At 36.9% G+C, this 18,866-nt stretch overlaps 1 protein-coding gene across 2 annotated transcripts in view; it reads right to left on the reverse strand.

The window, feature by feature from the left end:
* The window catches only part of LOC109825646 (serine/threonine-protein kinase STY17-like), a 30,992-nt gene that overhangs the window by 2,139 nt on the left and 9,987 nt on the right, over positions 1-18,866 (reverse strand). For both annotated transcript variants that reach the window (XR_002243050.1, XM_020392511.1), the window contains exons 5-12: positions 7,024-7,109; positions 6,189-6,309; positions 5,818-5,897; positions 5,342-5,404; positions 5,107-5,228; positions 4,470-4,555; positions 1,300-1,424; positions 827-958 (exon numbers count right to left, since the gene is read on the reverse strand). Coding sequence is in view for 1 of the 2 variants with exons in the window: in XM_020392511.1 (XP_020248100.1) it covers positions 827-958; positions 1,300-1,424; positions 4,470-4,555; positions 5,107-5,228; positions 5,342-5,404; positions 5,818-5,897; positions 6,189-6,309; positions 7,024-7,109 (815 nt within the window). In the remaining variant the exon portion in view is untranslated. The remainder of the gene's footprint in view (positions 1-826; positions 959-1,299; positions 1,425-4,469; positions 4,556-5,106; positions 5,229-5,341; positions 5,405-5,817; positions 5,898-6,188; positions 6,310-7,023; positions 7,110-18,866) is intronic.

Below are 18,866 nucleotides of genomic sequence, written 5' to 3' on the forward strand. Positions count from 1 at the left end.
TGCGGCTTAAACATGTTCTGGCTTGTCATACTAAAAGGATACGGGAATCAGTGAACATAAGTTGCAGTATCTTAAGTTCTTGGAACTTAGGAAACCAATCTAGAATTGAAAATTTTCCTAAATGCTGATGTTAGAACCATATTTAATAGATATCTAATCAAGACACGAGAGTTTCTAAAGATGGGCTGAAAATGTTTAATACATATCTGCTGTGATTATGGGAATTATTTTAATACTAGAAAGAGAAAAAAATTATCAGAACTTAAAAAGTAAATTGAAAAGGTACTCTTTTTGAATTTTATCTCAAATTTTGAAGCTAATTATATTATATATTAAAACAACTCATCTGAAAATAGGCCTGCTTGCAACGACCAATAGTGCTTACAAGCATCATGATCAAGCAACAAAAATGTGCTCACATAGACGAGCCTTCTGATTTGAATAGATCTTAATTTACATAAATATCTACTAAAAGACAGAAACCTGAAAAACAGAACTTCAAATTTTGTCAATGATAAACTACAATTATTGTGGCTTTTCTCAAATGCTATCAATCATACAACTATAGCATTAGCAGTAGGCTCTCTAGAATTTGTTAGTCATTGAACTTCGCACTCTCTTAATAGAAGGAAAGTGATAATAAAAATAGGTTAAGAAAAATTCTCCTAAACATTGTGTGGAAATGCTATAAATCACACAATTTTACCATAATCAGCGGGTTCTCTAGAAATTATTAATCACGGTTTATAGCATACTATTTTGATAAACAGAAGATTTCAAAATTAAAACAAAGAATTTTTTTTCTACAGATGAATGAGAAACATACCAACGAATCTTAAAGTTATCCTTCCACCGCCCATGTTTTGCACAAGTGGCGTATAATTTCTCCAGTCGGATAATTATCTCTGTAAATGTTGGTCTGACTACAGGATCTGGGTCCCAGCACTCTTCAATCAACCTGCATGGACATCAAATTAACATCAAAAGGAAGTATGTTGTTGAGATGTTTATTTATCTAGTGGCAACGCTAAATATATGCTTTGAAGAAGGAACAGGATAAAAAATAAGTGCACATCACAAGTACCAGCTTGTCTATGAAGCAAAAACATTTAACATTGAAATGAGATGGATACTAAAGAAGAAACAAATCTTATTGAAATCAAACGTACATGAAACTTATTACAAGAAAGAGCAGTGCAATTTCAGTTATATTGAATCATAATTCACAATAAACATGAAATGTACAAAAATAAACATTAAAAGGTTAAACAATAAACATTAAAAAGTTAAACAACTTACTCCTTAAGTTCAACAGGATAATTTTTGGATTTGTACTTCAATGGAGGCCTCATTTTCTCCAAGCAAATCATTTTCAGAGCCGCTTCTGGGCCCTTCAAGTGAAAGGGTGCTGCACCTTCATTCATCTGATTAACAATAAAAGGTATTGCCCGGTCAATGAGATTTGAAAAAGTAAAACTGGAACATGCATCTCCATTTGATGTTTGGTAGGAAATACACAAAACTGCTAGCCATCTAGGTTTCATAACAAAAAGGGCTAATTGCACATACATCCCCTGTGTTATGAGGCTGTGCCAATTATTACCCCTGAACTTCTGTGCCCTTAGGGAGTCCCTGTGCAAATTTCTTTTATACTTGTCCATTATTGTGGGAGCCTATCAACTATGTACGATTTGTTTTAAATACCGGACTTCGTCTTTGATTTCTCTTGTATGATTATCTAATACCGTTGGGATGACTTGAGACATGATTACGGTTTACGTGCTTGTAGTTGTAATGTTCGAGGTTAGAGGTACTTACAAGTTTCTCGATGATGGAGGCAAAAGGTGTCCCTTTGCTAAGATCATTGGAAGCATTAAAGCCCCTCTTAAGGTGAAGGCTTTTATCTGGTTAATAGTAAAAAATGTCATTGTTACCGTAAGTGGCAAGGCCTGAGCATGCATGTTTTGTGGAACAGCGAAGCAAAGATAATCAATCACCTCTTCTTTGAATGTCAATATTCTGTGAATATTTTTTATACTTTTTAAGGTTCGCACACCACCATCCTCCATGCAGCAAATGTGGAGTGTGTGGGGAAGACAAAGCATCGGAAATCGTATAGAAATACTCTGGGATTTCAGTGGGGCTGCAATCATTTGGGAAATTTGGAGGAAGCATAATAATATAATATTTAATAATATTCGATGCCATTATGTTTACACATATCATCAAGGCATGATTAATAGCATTCTCATTGGTCATCTCTTCTTTCAGGAAGGGATAAGGATCGAGCGGAACAGATTTTTCGCACATAGGTGCAGAGTGAGAGTGATGGTGTTTCTTGCGTTGAGCAGGGAGTGGAGTATGATAGACATGAAAGAGCATCAGTTCTTGATTTGGGACTTTCTTTTGAGACAATCAGCTTTATGTATTATGCCCTTTCTTTTTCTGGATAGAGCTTTTAGTATTCCTCTTTCTCATACTTTTGTTTTCTTTTAGTATACTTCAGCAAACTTTTGTTAGCTTTCGGAAATGTTTCGGTAAATACTTATTAATGAAAAAATGGGGTGGGGGTATATTTGTATCCACCGTCTTTTCTCAAGAAAAAAAAAGTAATATATTATTATTTGTGCACGACACTGCTTGTCTCTCTGGTGTAGTACAAAGGGGGATTACCCTCCCTGCAGTCACATTCCTAGCCAAGTAGCTGCATGCATTTTGAATAGCCAGAGGTGACAAATAGCCACCAAACCGGGGATTGTCAAAAACAACTTTTGCCTAAAAGGTTAATTATAGGATTGAACATTATTAATGCATAACATCAAACTACACTCCTCCTGGGACTTTGACCCTTGTTGAACAGCTTCAAACTTTTAAACCGTGCTCAGAAAGGTACAATAAATCAGACCAAACAGTAACAGGTTTTGAACTCTGAACTGTTAATACCTAGATTAGTATGCTATCACATAAATAACCACTTTACCAGTCAACCAACTGCTTATTAACTGTTGCACTGTGGGTTAACAATTCACATCATCAACCTAACATAATTATTAACAGGATACAATGTTGGTCTAGGTCCAATGACCTCTGCATCACAACTTCCTGCACGGGACCCAACTAAACTGCAAGTTATCTTCAACCTACAATTATTATGTGGTACAAACAAGTTCCGAATAGCCTTGTGCAAGCTAACTCCTAAAAGAACAACAGCCATCCACTTAAATTGCATGTGCATATTTTATGCAGCTATGCTCAAGAACTGTTATCTAAGCCTTTCCCTGATAATGCACTATCGGCACTAAAGCTCAGAACAAAGAGAACCATAAGCGAGAGAGGGCATGGTCACAGAATCAAAAGATCTTGTGGAAGAAGCTTGAGTTGTAAACTGCTTGCTATGGCATGTGAATTGACCTATGCCAAGAGGAAAGTCTCTTGAGAAAAAGATACCCGTCACTTATTATATATGGACGGACACTCATGTCAGAAAAAAAAAGTTTTTAGTGAATGACGCTGTATTGTTTAGGGAAACTAAAGACATCATTTTTGACACTTAAGGAATACTATAATGATACGTTTCCCTTATTATTTGCAACTGGTAAAACCCACCGCAGAATGGTACCCACCTCAGAATGATACTCTAACTACATTGTAACATGTTAGCAAAATCTTTGTTTTAAAATTTATTGAGAAATGAATAAATGAATATATTTTTCTTCCAATATACTTTGGCATAATTAGTTTGTTTTACATGGTAAAACTTCTAAAAGAACATATATTATGTACTAAGTAAACTAAAAGAAAGTTGAATTAAACTGATCCTATATAGAAGAAAATTGCGTAAAAATAATTGTTCATTGAAGAAGAAATAAAAGATCACACTAGACATACATACATATATGTACAGACATAAAATCTTGTTTCTCCTATATCTCAAGGGCTGTACTCTCATGTACTATATCCTACTTCTGTGTCTCGTCTGATAACTATGGCTAAGATTGCTATAGGCAGTTGTATCCAGTTCCGCACCAAAAAAATAGAAAATAAAAAACTTAAAAAATAAAAAATATAAATATTAAAAAAATAAAATTTAAAAACAAAGAGCACAATGGAATAACCATCGAAAGTAACCTACGCTTGATCTTGAGAATTAAATTAAGCTATCAAGGCAGTACTTCAGAGAATGAAAAGAAGAATTAAGATTATAAGAATAATATCAGAAGCAGAAGCAGTCACTAAAGTACCATGATTGGCAATATGTTCTCATGATGAAAATAACAAAAATAGAATGGTTTTATAAAAGAAGCACAACTATTACAGTTCTGCAAAGAAGGAAACTTGTCCCACGCTGTGTATAAATATATTTGCTGCTTGCCTTCAGTGCATGAGATAGATATGCATATCGATTATAAAATATTTCCAGAAGAGAAGAAATCTAACTACTTGATAAAAGATGAGCTCCAGTGGCAAACCTCATAAAGAATAAGACCAAATGAGAATGAATCAACTCTTCTGTCAAATATTTCACCTCTGTAAACTTCAGGTGCTATGTATGAACCTACCAATAAATATAAAAGAGGATTCTGAAATTTAGGCATGAAAACGTATATCGGGAATTCACTTCATGATAAATAATCAACATATATTCAGTCAGGAACAATCTTATTAAATGAAGGAGACTATAATATTTAATATGATTGCGGGTTTCAGACCTGATAGCCCACAACAAAAATAGATACATACATCTAACAGCAGAAGGATGACTGGCTAAACTTTCCATATGGAAATCCTAAATAATCAAATTTAAGTAAATAATCAAATTGAAGTCCCCTGCCCAGCTATTGGAGACCATCACTATTCTAAATGTTACTCACTATGGCCATTTTCATCTTTTCTGAAATCCTAAATAAATCAAATGCAGTCTTCATTTCAGTTCTGATAAATGATTTCAATCTTTCAGAAATCCTGGCTTGAATTATTTTATTTTGAATAAAACCATAAGAGTAATCAGTTACAAAGACTAATAAAATCTAAGCAGTGTCAACTGAACAAAAAATGTTCACTCTACAATGGAACTAGAGGCCAATAGACTAGAATCAAATGACTTACCCAAAGTGTTAATTTGGCTTGCGTGATGTGCTAACTTTGCTTTATCATGGGATAATTTTGACAGCTTGATCAAACCAAAGCCTGCTACCTTCAACTGGCCACTATTATCCAGCAATATATTTCTGGCACCTTACCAAAAGTTCGAATAGTAAGTTTAAAACTCAATAAGTACATAGAAAATTCACTGTGAAGTTCATGAAATGAAAAGGCTAACTTCAATACTCTTCCATCTTACTTTGGCTTTAGATCACAAAGAATTATCGGGTCAGGTTTACACTGGTGGAGGTAATTTACTCCTCTGCATAAAAACATTCAAATTATCAAAATTATAATTGTAATCATGTAATTATAATCAAAGACTGATGCACATTAGATGCATAGTAATGATCGAACATACATCTTTCTGCAATATCACTGTTAACTATGATATGTAAGTTTACAACATGACTTGAAATGAAACCAAAATGGGAACTTAATGAATCAGCTGATGACTGAAATAATTACAATAAGTAATTTCATAAGCAATGCAACAAGAAAAGCTGAAAAGTAGACAATTTAAACTGTGCCGAAAAGAGGCTCTTCATGCTGGAAAACAGGAGGGAACTTTATCTATCCAAATAATCCGTTTTAAATAAAATCAACGTTGAAGCCATAGGTCTTCATGTGAACTAAACCATATAGACAACATGTTTCAAATAGTGCGATACATGCCTGGCAATATCCAGTGCAAATCTAAGAGCTTTATGTGGCTTCAAACGTCCTTTCTTTTGTAAATAGTTCCCAAGATCGCCCTGAGTTGCAAAAGAAGCATATAGTGAGCATGTTGACCTCATATTGTAATGATCTATATAAAAGTTCCATGTAAAACTATCTAATGGGCTAATTAAAGTGATCAAATTTCCCGAAAACGATAATGATGTATAAGAAATGAAAACCCAAAGCAAATTGTCATTAGAAATGAAACAGGAAAATGGAAAGGTGAAATGACTAAAAGAAAGTCCCACCATTCCAGATGCCTAATGAGCATAATTTATACTGCTATGAATCCCTATTCAAATTAGAAATGCAAATGTAAAACTTACATTCATAGAATACTCTGAAACAATCATCATCGGTATATTTTGGGTAACAGCTCCTACAAACTGCACGACATTGGGATGTCGCGCCTTTTCTAGTAGAGTCAACTCATTCTTGAAAGAATTTCTGTGAAAAATAGGAAAGAGGAAACATATTTCAGTAGGTAAAAGAGTTATAGTAGACAGAAAAGATATTGTATCTCAGGTATTCAGATTCAAGGGCTTAGAAATGATTTAAACGGGAAGTTATAAACTTGCAATCAAATGAGCTCATAACCCATGGAGGCTATGATCTATTTGGAAGTTTAATTAGTGTACACAAATGAAGAAAGAAAAGCCCAAAGCACTTGGAGTTCATACGTAATGTGCAATCCTTCCAGTCAAAGTACCCTTCCTACACCAGAACTTGAAGTTGTGGTGAGAGTTATAATTTTATACAGTAATGCCCTCGCAAGTTTGAGGGCCCTTTCATGGGCTGAAAATTAGATTCATACAGCAAAGCAATTTTTTTTAAATCTTCTTTTAAATTCATCCCTAGTAAGATTCGGACCAAGGTTGTTATGATGCCATGTCAAAGGGCCCTTCCACTAAGCCAAAACTCTAAAGTTGTGGTGAGGGTTACAATTTTATACTCTTAACACTTACATAGTGCACAAGGACATAATCAATATGTCAATCAATAGGACTTAGCTTCATCTCATAAGATAACACCTTAAGCTAGACAAATAGATTGTCACCATTTCAGATGGATATCATTAAATAATGAGCCAAACAAGAAATAAATTTTCATAACTGGTTCACCTTTACATTTATGCAGATAAAAAAGGGAACTTTCTCTTACACGCTATCTGGATCTGAATAGCTTTCCTTGCCAAGTATTTTCACTGAGACTTTCGTTCCATTCCATTTAGCTACTTGGTATGTGCCCTGTGAAGTATTAGCGATATACTGTTATTAACAGGACAGGTTAATGAGAGAGCAACTTCAAAAATATCAGCTGGAATGGTATGCTATGGCAACATGAACAGACGAAGAAACATTTGCGCTGATATAACCTTGAAAATATTTAAACTGTTATAGTGCAAGTAGCCCAAGGTGTCTTGCACTGCTAGCATGAACCCACTACATAAATGGTACTTGGGAATGACATGCATGTGTATTGCACATGCAATATAATAGTATGAAATGAACTGAGAACCCAAGAGTGTAGCAATTATGTTGGTTGCAAGAAGTATAGTATTTACTTATTATCTGAAAACTATAAAATACCATGTGAATAAAACTCTATCCATTTATTCAGATTTGGTTTTACTAAACTTCATCATACAAAACTCCTAGCCTTTTTCTCCACCATATGCAATCAGTCTGTCTGAATTGAAATTCATCAGTTGCACCAATTATGCAGGTCCTGCTTTCTCTATCTACAACAGATTGATAATAGTGGGGCACTGTTGCAGCGGAGGGGCTTCACAGACACAGAAGATGTCTATACAAGAGTGGACAAATAGAAAACAACACACCAGGATTTAACGTGGTTCGGTCAGTATGACCTACGTCCACGGGCGAGAACAGCAGAGAAATTCACTAATCACCAAAAAAGAAGAATACAAAAGAGGAGACCACTCTCTAACCAGAGACTCTCACAAAGAAAGGGACAAAAACTTTCTTCTCTAACCAGAGACTCTCACAAAGAAAGGGACAAAAACTTTCTATCTCACTCTCTTCTCTCTCTATTTACTTTTTCTCTGACTGATGCATTAAACCCTCTCCCCTCATCCCCCTTATATAGTCATAAGAAAATAATAAAATATACAAAAGGGGTTGGTGAGACTTTGACAAATGTACTATTAATTTTGAAAAGCAATCCCAAATTAGGCAGATGAAGACATTTTCAAAGTCACGTTTCTCACAAATCTCCACATTGACTTTGAAAATAAAGATCTTCTCTTTACTCTTGTTGTCTCGCCAAAAGCCTCTTACGGGCTTAACCTCCGCTTTGTCGAACTCCAAGCAATTCGAGATAATGCTCGAACTTGCGCGAAGGTACGGGCTTCGTCATCATATCTGCTGGATTATCTACAGTACCAATCTTCTCAATCCTGATGACTTTAATTTCTCTGATGAAATGATATCTGACATCTATATGTTTGGTTCTTTCATGATACATCTGATGCTTCGTCAAATGTATAGCATTCTGGCTATCACAAAATATCATAGTAACTGTAGAAAATCTCGGATGAATTATTATAGGAGGATTTTTAGGGATATTTTTAGAAAGGGAAATCAGGGGTGATTACCGGGTCCTAAAGTTTAGGAGATTTGTTGCAGATTCTTTCCTGATTTTCTGTAACAAAAAGGTGTATATATATGTGATATAGAATAGCTTGTAAACATACAGAAATTCATAATAAAACTTTTATTTTCTGATTTTCTTCATGGTATCAGAGCCGTAAGGTTGGGATTTCTGGAAAAATTAGGGCTTCATACAGCAACCCCCTTTTCCGTCAATTGCCGCCACTCCACCTCCTCTGAATTTTTTCTCCTACGATTCAATTTCTAATTCCAGCCTTAATTGCTGGTTTATCTTTTGCCTTCATCCTTGATTTCAACCTTAATCGCTGGTTTATTATTTTCTTTCTGGCTTCATTGTTGATCTTCTTCGTAATCTTATTATTCGTTGCTATTGTCTGATCATATTCAATCATGACGGACACCACATCTTCAGCTCAATCACCTTCAATAGTTGCAGAGGAACAGACTGCAAGGAGCACAACAGAACTTCAGAATATTCAGGCAGCGTACAGATTAAATGGAAAAAATTATTTGAAGTGGTCTCAATTGGTTCGAACTTTTTTGAAGGGAAAAGGAAAGTTAGGCCATTTATTGGAGGAGGGACCGAAAGAAGGAGCTACGGGTGCAGAAGCATGGGAAGAAAAAGATTCAATGATTATGTCTTGGTTGTGGAATTCTATGACTCCAGAGATTAGTGATACATGCATGTTTTTGCCAACAGCAAAGACGATCTGGGATGCTCTCTACCAAACATATTCAAAGGTCAATGATGCGGCTCTCATATATGATATCAAGACCACGACAACGGGTGCAAAACAAGGATCGAAAACTGTGACAGAGTATGCCAATTTTCTACAAAATCAGTGGCAAGAACTGGACTATTACAGGACAATTGATCTAAACTGTAGCAAGTGTGCAGTAGCAATCAAAAAATTCATAGAACGAGACCGGGTATATGATTTTTTGGCTGGCTTAAATTCTGAATTTGATCTTGTGCGCATTCAAATTTTAGGCAGATCAGAAGTACCATCCCTCACTGAAGCAATATCCTTGGTCCGTGCGGAGGAGAGTCGCCGAGGCATCATGCTGGATTCACCTTCAACAGAAAATTCTGCCCTTTTAAGCTCTAAGTCACAAGGGCTAACACTTGATAGAACTGCTGCTGACAGATCTAGCAGATCAAATACTCACAAGGATCGTGATGAGATGTGGTGCACGTACTGTAAGAAACCAAGACATACGAAGGAACGATGCTGGAAATTACATGGGAAACCCTCCACAAACAGTCATGAATGGGGTCAGAGAGGAGGACAATCAGCGCCAGGCCATCGACAAGCTCATGTCTCCATTCAAGATTCAACCCAAGTCTTTGGAGGATTCAGTATGGATGAAATTGAGAAACTTAAAGGCTTGTTAGGAACAGTGAAAAAACCAGCACCAAAATCCAGCCCTCAGACATCAACTCAGGGTATGTGTTCATTAACACTTTCAGGTGAGACTCTAATCTCTCTTGGATTGAATGCTTTAGGTAATGAGTTTAAGAATGCCTGGATCCTTGATTCTGGTGCCACTGACCACATGACCCATAACTCTAGCTCGTTTAAGACCTATACACCTTGTCCAAGCAACCGTAAAATTGTTGTTGCTGATGGTTCTACAATCACAGTAGCAGGAGTAGGAAATGTTCAAATCACACCAGAAATAGTACTTAAAAATGTTCTCCATGTTCCCCAACTTTCAACAAATTTGGTTTCCATACAAAAACTTACTCAAGATCTGACTGGTTGTGTTATATTCAATGCTTCTTATTGTGAATTTCAGGACCAGGAGTTGGGGACGAGGATTGGACTTGCTAAGGAGCATAACGGACTCTATTACTTGAATACATCAAGTCAACCGGAATTGAATAAACCAGCGTTATTTTCCTTGTTTTCTTCTTCCAATAAAGATGTTATTTGGTTACATCATAGGCGTCTAGGTCATGTGTCTTTTTCTGCATTGAAAATAATGTTTCCTACCTTGTTCAAGGGTTTAGATGTTCAATCTTTTCATTGTGATATTTGTGAGTATGCAAAACACACTCGTGTACCCTTTCCAATCAGTAATAACAGATCTTCATTTCCCTTCTTTTTGGTTCATAGTGACATTTGGGGACCATCCACTACACCAAATAACTCAGGGTATAGGTGGTTTGTGAGTTTTATTGATGATTGTACAAGAGTCTCCTGGATATATTTACTCAAAAACAAATCTGATGTAAGCCATATTTTTCCCAACTTTCATGCAATGATTCAAAACCAGTTTGGCACAAAAATAAAGAATATTCGCTCAGACAATGCCCGTGATTATTTCAACCAATTTTTGACTCCCTATTTTCAAAAAGAAGGGATTATACATGAATCATCTTGCATTACCACTCCACAACAAAATGGAGTGGCAGAGAGAAAAAACCGACATCTTCTTGAGTGCACTAGAGCCTTATTATTCCAACAGAATGTACCAAAATCTTTCTGGGGAGAAGCTGTACTCACTTCAGCCTATGTCATAAACAGAATCCCGTCTAGAGTCTTAGGATTTAAAAGTCCATTAGAAATCTTGTCCCAATTCTATCCTGACATTCGAAAGTCCTTCAATCTTACTCCTCGGATATTCGGGTGCACGTCTTTTGTTCATGTTCATGGCCATAACAGAGGGAAACTAGATCCTAGAGCTATTAAGTGTGTCTTCGTAGGGTACTCATCCACTCAAAAGGGTTATAAGTGTTATCATCCTCCCACTAAGAAGCTCTATGTCTCGGCTGATGTTACTTTTGTTGAACATAAACCATATTTCTTTACTCCTTATCTTCAGGGGGAGTTACCAATACTTGAAGATAAGGAGTCAAGTCTGCCATCACTGGAAATACCTTCACCCGAATCACACAGATCACAAAAAGAGCCTATAATGTCAGTAACTCCTTCAAACTTACAGTCTAAACAACCACAAGTAGAAAACCAAGATGTAGATGGGAAAATCTTTGATCATTTCCGGTTTGATCAGGTGTATGCAAGGAAAAGAGATCCTATTATGACTACAAGGCAGGAACAATTCACTGAACCGAGTCCTGGAAATGAGGTAACAATCTGTGACCCGAATCTAACTATACCACAGGTAGACTCTCTTTCCAACTACGATCCACCTAATCTTGAATCCTCTAGCCTTGACCTGGATTTGCCTATAGCCTTGAGAAAACAACCCCGAGAATGCACTAAAAGACTATATCCTCTATCTCACTTTGTAACTTTTCAAAAATTCTCTCCAAGCCATCAAAGTTTTCTCTCAACCTTGAACACGATTCCTATTCCTAACTCATTATCTGAAGCATTATCAAAGAAAGAATGGAGACTTGCTATGGAGGCAGAAATGGATGCATTACAAAAGAATGAAACTTGGGAGTTGGTTGATTTACCTAAAGGTAAGAGGCCAGTGGGTTGTAAGTGGGTGTTTGCAGTAAAATTTAAGGCGGATGGATCCTTAGAACGCTATAAAGCAAGGCTGGTTGCGAAGGGATATACTCAAACATATGGGGTGGATTACCAAGAAACCTTTGCTCCAGTAGCAAAGATGAACACGGTGAGAATATTGTTGTCCTTAGCTGTTAACTTTGATTGGGAATTACAGCAGTATGATGTGAAGAATGCCTTCCTTCATGGAAGGCTAGAAGAGGAGATTTATATGAGTATTCCACCAGGGTTTAGTGGAGCTGATGATCACAAGGTTTGTCGATTAAAAAGGGCATTATATGGGTTGAAACAATCCCCTCGCGCTTGGTTTGGACGGTTTGCTAAGGTGATGCTGGCTAATGGATACAAACAAAGTCAAGGAGATCATACACTCTTCATCAAGCATTCGGCCTCAGGGGGAGTCACAATATTAATCGTGTATGTGGACGACATTATAGTGACAGGGAATGATGAGGTAGAAAAGAAAGTCTTGAAGGAGTGCTTAGCCAAAGAATTTGAAATAAAAGATCTAGGTAGATTAAAGTACTTCCTTGGGATCGAAGTAGCTCGATCTAGACAGGGAATTTTCATCTCTCAACAAAAATATGTTACGGATCTACTCAAAGATACCGGAATGATGGCTAGCAAACCGATTGGAACTCCAATTGAACAGAATCACAGACTAGATGAAGCTCCTGGAGATAAGACAGTAGATAGAGAGATGTATCAACGGCTTGTTGGGAAACTCATTTATCTTGCCCATACTCGGCCAGACATAGCCTATGCGATTAGTGTCATTAGTCAGTTTATGCATGATCCTAGAGAGGTTCATCTACAGGCTGCATATAGAGTCCTTCATTACTTAAAAGCACATCCTGGCAAAGGAATTCTGTTCAAGAAAGCATCAAACATTGACCTGGCAGTATACACAGATGCTGACTTTGCGGGATCATCGGTTGATAGGCGATCAACTTCTGGCTATTGTACATTCCTTGGAGGAAACTTAATTTCTTGGAGAAGCAAGAAACAGAGCGTAGTAGCAAGGTCGAGTGCAGAAGCTGAGTTCAGAGCTATGGCAACAGGAGTGTGTGAACTAATGTGGGTCAAGATTATTCTTGAAGATCTGAAGATTCAATGGAGCAGACCTATGAGACTATATTATGATAATAAGTCAGCTATAAGCATTGCTCATAATCCTGTGCAGCATGACCGAACGAAGCACATCGAGATAGACCGACATTTTATTAAAGAGAAGTTAGATAGTGGCTTGATTTGTACGCCATATGTCCCTACAGGACATCAGCTAGCAGATGTGATGACAAAAGGGTTATGTAATAATATGTTTCATGAGAACATTAGCAAGCTGGGAATGGTGGACTTATATTCACCAGCTTGAGGGGGAGTGTAGAAAATCTCGGATGAATTATTATAGGAGGATTTTTAGGGATATTTTTAGAAAGGGAAATCAGGGGTGATTACCGGGTCCTAAAGTTTAGGAGATTTGTTGCAGATTCTTTCCTGATTTTCTGTAACAAAAAGGTGTATATATATGTGATATAGAATAGCTTGTAAACATACAGAAATTCATAATAAAACTTTTATTTTCTGATTTTCTTCAGTAACACCTTGGTGTAAGCCGAGATCTTTAACGAAACCTCTCAACCAAATAGCTTCTTTCACTGCTTCTGTCACTGTCATATACTCTGCCTCTGTGGTAGACAAAGCAACTGTCGACTGTAGAGTCGCCTTCCAACTAATGACACTACCTGAAAGAGTGAATATATAACCTGTCAGGGATCGTCTCTTATCCAAATCACCCGCATAATTTGAAACAGAATAGCCAAGTATTCTGCAATCTGAGTCTGTGTTCCTGCCAAAATACAAACCAATATTAGCAGATCCTCTCAAATATCTAAGTATCCATTTCACAGCCTGCCAATGGATCTTTCCAGGCTTATCCATGTACCGACTCACAACACTGACTGCATGTGAAATATCTGGACGGGTGTAAACCATCACATACATAATGCTTCCGACTGTACTCGCATAAGGAACACAAGACATGTACTGCTCCTCCTCCTCAGTCTGTGGTGACAAATCTGCTGAAAGACAAAAATGAGCGGCAAGCGGAGTCTTCATAGGCTTGGCATCAAGCATGCCAAATCTCTCCAACACCTTCTTGATGTATTTCTCCTGAGATAGGAATAAACTTCCTTCTCGTCTGTTCCTGTGGATCTTCATCCCTAAAATCTTCTTTGCTGCTCCCAAGTCCTTCATCTCAAACTCATGTTTGAGTTGAGATTTTAACTCGTTGATTTCTGACATATCCTTAGCTGCAATTAACATGTCATCAACATACAAAAGCAAATATACAAAAGAACCATCATTGAGCTTTTTATGATAAACACAACTATCATATTTACTCCTAGAGTAACCATGCTCAATCATGAAAGTATCAAATCTCAAATATCAATGTCTCGGAGACTGTTTCAACTCATAAAAAGATTTCTTTAACCTGCACACATGATCTTCTTTATCTTTAACAATGAACCCCTCTGGTTGATACATAAAGACCTGCTCTTAGAGCTCGACATGTAGAAAAGCTGTCTTCACATCAAGTTGCTCAAGCTCCAAATTAAAATGAGCAACCATGGCAAGCAACACGCGAATTGAGATGTGTTTTATAACTTAAGAGAATACTTCATTGAAGTCCACACCTTCGATCTGACTGTAGCCTTTAGCTACCAAGCGTGCCTTGTTACAGAATCTGTATCTGGAGCTCCTTCTTTCTTCTTGAAGACCCATTTACAGTCAACGATCTTCTGTCTCCTTGGTAGCTTCACTAGCTCCTATGTCTGGTTCTTGTGAAGAGACTCTATCTCTTCAGTCATTGCAACAGTCTAATTTGCAGCATCATTACCACTAATAGCCTCCTTGTATGTAGAAGGCTCTGGAACCTCAATCAATTCTGCTACACTCAAAGCATAAGCCACTAATAGCCTCCTTGTATGTAGAAGGCTCTGGAACCTCAATCAATTCTGCTACACTCAAAGCATAAGCAAGCATGTCTGTATAGCTAGAAGGCTCTGGAACCTCAATCAATTCTGCTACACTCAAAGCATAAGCAAGCATGTCTGTATAGCGTTAAGACGATCGGATCTGCCGTTTTGTTCTCCCGATGGTAATATTATACTGTTGCTCTTGCGGTGTATCAGCATCTGAAGTTGAACCTTCCTCGATATCAACTGGTTCAACATGAGCGCTCTCAAGCACTCTCTTTGAAGTTGAGCTCTCTAGCTCCACCTGTTTGCTAGACTCCTTTTCAGTGCCTGTAGTATCAATAACAAACTTCTTTTTCGGGTGAAGCATGGATTTTTCATCAAAAGTAACATCCCTACTAATAATAAACTTAGGTGACTTAAGATCAGAATACCATAATCTATATTCCTTCACCCCAGTAGCATATCCTAAAAAGATAGCTTTCTTTGCTCTGGGTTCAAGCTTACCATCATTAACATAAAAATAAACAGAGCAACCAAATACTCTTAAATGAGAGTAATTAGCAGGGACACCAGACCATATCTCTTCTGGAGTCTTGAAATTAATTGCTGTAGAAGATCTGTTTATTAAATAGCAAGCTGTATTGACTGCCTCGGCCCAAAAGTCTTTTGACAAACCGGCATTAGAGAGCATGCACCGAGCTCTCTAAAAGTGTTCTGTTCATCATTTCTGCAACTCCATTTTGCTGTGATGTATCCCGAACTGTACGATGACGCACAATACCTTCATTCTTGCAGAACTGATCAAACTCTGTAGAACAAAATGTTGACCCTATAGTTTTGATGATGATTTGACAAACAATTTATTACTAATAAGTTTTTCCAGTGTTTTGTGTTTATGTTCTCTTTTCAGGTATTTCAACACAGCGTTAAAGATTCAAGTTCATCTGCGTGGATTTACCTAGGTACTTGTTTAGTTTACTTACATATATGGTATGATGATATCTAAGCTCAATATATATACACTTAACACGATTTTTGACGTTTTATATCATATAGATGATTTTTCTTAAAACATTGTTAAAATATCTTTATCTCTTGTTTACAGCTCTCTCACGCTTTGCTATATACATATAATTTATGCACAATACATATATGAATATTTACAAGTCCTATTTCAAATTTCACTTTCATAAAAATACAGGTTTTCTAAGCATTTTTCAAAAACAGGTAGTTTTCACAAACGAAATTTGTTTTTCCAAAAATTCCTTTTCAAACATGTTCATTTCATCATTTATAAACTTTTCCCAAAGTTTCATTATTTTTGGATATGAATTGATATTTTTAACGAATTTCCAAAAACTGCCCAAAACCTGTTTTCTGCCCATGTCAGATTTCGGTCGACCGATACGGTCGACCGACGGCTATCTGGTTTTTGAGAAACTTTCTAGTGTTTTTCTGGTCGACCGGAATTTACGTCGGTCGACCGAAATTTCCATTCGGTCGACCGAAATTTGCGTCGGCCGACCGCCAGCTTCAAAACATGTTTTCTCAGATTTTTTGAACTAATCGGTCGACCGTACCGGTCGACCGAAGAGCTGACAAACTGAGCCTAACGGCTAGTTTTTCAAATGGGCTTTTTGATCTTTCACCTATTTCTAGCTGTTTTTTTGGGTGCTATATATACCCTATTGCTGCTCTTCTTCTCCATCAATCAAGAAATCCAAGTTTACTGTTTGCATTTAAGAGCTGTTTAAGAGTTGTTTCATCAATCTGTTTTCAAGAGAAGTTATTCTACAACAAGAAGAAGCTTTCAAATCCTATTGGAATCATTATTTCTTCAGCTCTTCTTGTTCATTGAGAAGTTTTCTAAACTCTTTCCTATATAGCTTATTATTTCACTTTCAATTTGATTAGCTATATTCATTAAGTTATTTATTGAGTTTGATTCACTATTATCACACACACTTATTGAGCTTTATATTCTCATATTATATTGTGGGTTGTGGTGTGGGATTTAGTGAGTGTGAGCTTCATTGTGAGTGAGTGTGAGCTTCATTGTATTCTCACTTGTTATTTGAGAACAAATCATTGTATTTAACCTTTATTTGTGAGAATCACTTGTAATACACTTGTACACCGGGAGAAGTGTGAGGAGAGAGAGACGGGGTCAAATCCAATAGGAGTGGCGTCGATTGACGAACCTAGGGAGAGGTTGTAATCGAGCACTTGAGGAGGAGGACACGGGCTAGATTCCTACACTTAGTGTGTAAAGTGTGATTGTTGAGTGATTGTGTAGTGTGAGAGTTTTCGGTGAACTTGTAAACCGAGTGTGTAGAAGTTCCGGCTTCCAAACCGGATTGTGATAGTGGATATCTCCTCGAGGTGAGGAGCGGGGACGTAGGTCGTGGGGACCGAACCTCGTAAACATATCGTGTGTTTGTGTTTTGCTTGTCTCACATTTTATTTGTGCATACTCTTATTACTCTTATTATTCTTATTGTTCTTATTGTTCATATCTATCTCTTGCAAGAACATATTGATCTATATAATTTTAATTAGCTATTAAATCGGATTAGATTAGCATAAGACCCTAATCACCCCCCTCTAGGGTCTAACATGTGTCTCATCTCCACGACGCAGAGTTAAGGTCCGAAACGCAAGCGGCCTGTGCGTTTCAACTCCCAGGGAGCGCCCAACTCTGCGTCTCATCTCTAAGACGCAGAGTTAAGGTCCAGAACGCCAATTTAGGCGTTTGACTCGTTCAAACACGAACTGAACAGTTCCAGGAACTGTTTTTCCCCACGATTTGAGGGATTTCCGCCCCACTTAGGAGCGGATTAAGGGGGTAGTTACCACCCTTAATCCCCTATAAATAGTGGGAAACTCAACTGAGTTCGGATCCTTCTTTTTTTGCTCCTCGTTTGGATATTTTCCCCTACGCTCAATGGCGCATTAGATTCAAACTTTTTGTTCAATCTAATCAATTTGATTTGTGGGAAATTATTGAGGATGGTTATGTTATTCCCATCTTGGAAAAATCCAAGTGGTGTGATAATGATAAAAGATTGTTTAACATGAACAAGCTTTTGCTAGGATTTTTGATTAGCGCTTTTCACTCATCGTTTTCTAACAAACTTGCTAATTTTGATAGTGCTTATGCTTTATGGAAACTTATTGAAGCACATGAAGGAAAATTGGAGGCTATTCAACAAGCGTTGGAAAATCCCGCTTTGAGCTCTAAGGAAGCCTCATCCCCATGTACAACACCACTAGGTAGTAACCCTAGTGAGGTATGCGATAACGATGATATTCTTACTTTTGATGAACTTGCTCTTGAATTTGAAAAATTACACAATTGCTATATTAATGTAAAGAGTAAGTATGTTAATTTAAAATCCACTCATGAAACACTAGCTATTAAGTTTAATTTTATTACAAATGAAAATAAAATTCTTAAAGAATGCAATGAAAATTTGAAAATTGAAAATGCTAGTTTGCTTCATGAAAAACGTGATGCTATGTTAGAAGTAGATAAGTTAAAATCTATGATGAGTAATCTTGTTTATCCTACTTCTAATAGCAATGCTTGTATGCACAATGATGAGTTGAATCAAATAAAAAAAAGAATATCTACCTTAGATTCAACACTAAATACTTGTATTGCTAATAATAAAAAGCTTATGGACTTATGTGCAAAGGTTAATGTTAATTCTTCCAAGAAACCTATTCACTATGCACATATGTATGACAAAATTCACAAATGTTCTATTTGCGGTCTTAAAGGCCATTTAGCTCAATTTTGTCATAATGCACCAAAAATTGACAAGCCTACACATGATTGTGCATCCCATCAAGCTTCTTCATCACATACACATGTACACACACATAGTGTAAATCACAAACATGCT

This window comes from Asparagus officinalis, chromosome 10 (genome assembly GCF_001876935.1).
Source record: "Asparagus officinalis chromosome 10, Aspof.V1, whole genome shotgun sequence".
NCBI lineage: Eukaryota > Viridiplantae > Streptophyta > Magnoliopsida > Asparagales > Asparagaceae > Asparagus > Asparagus officinalis.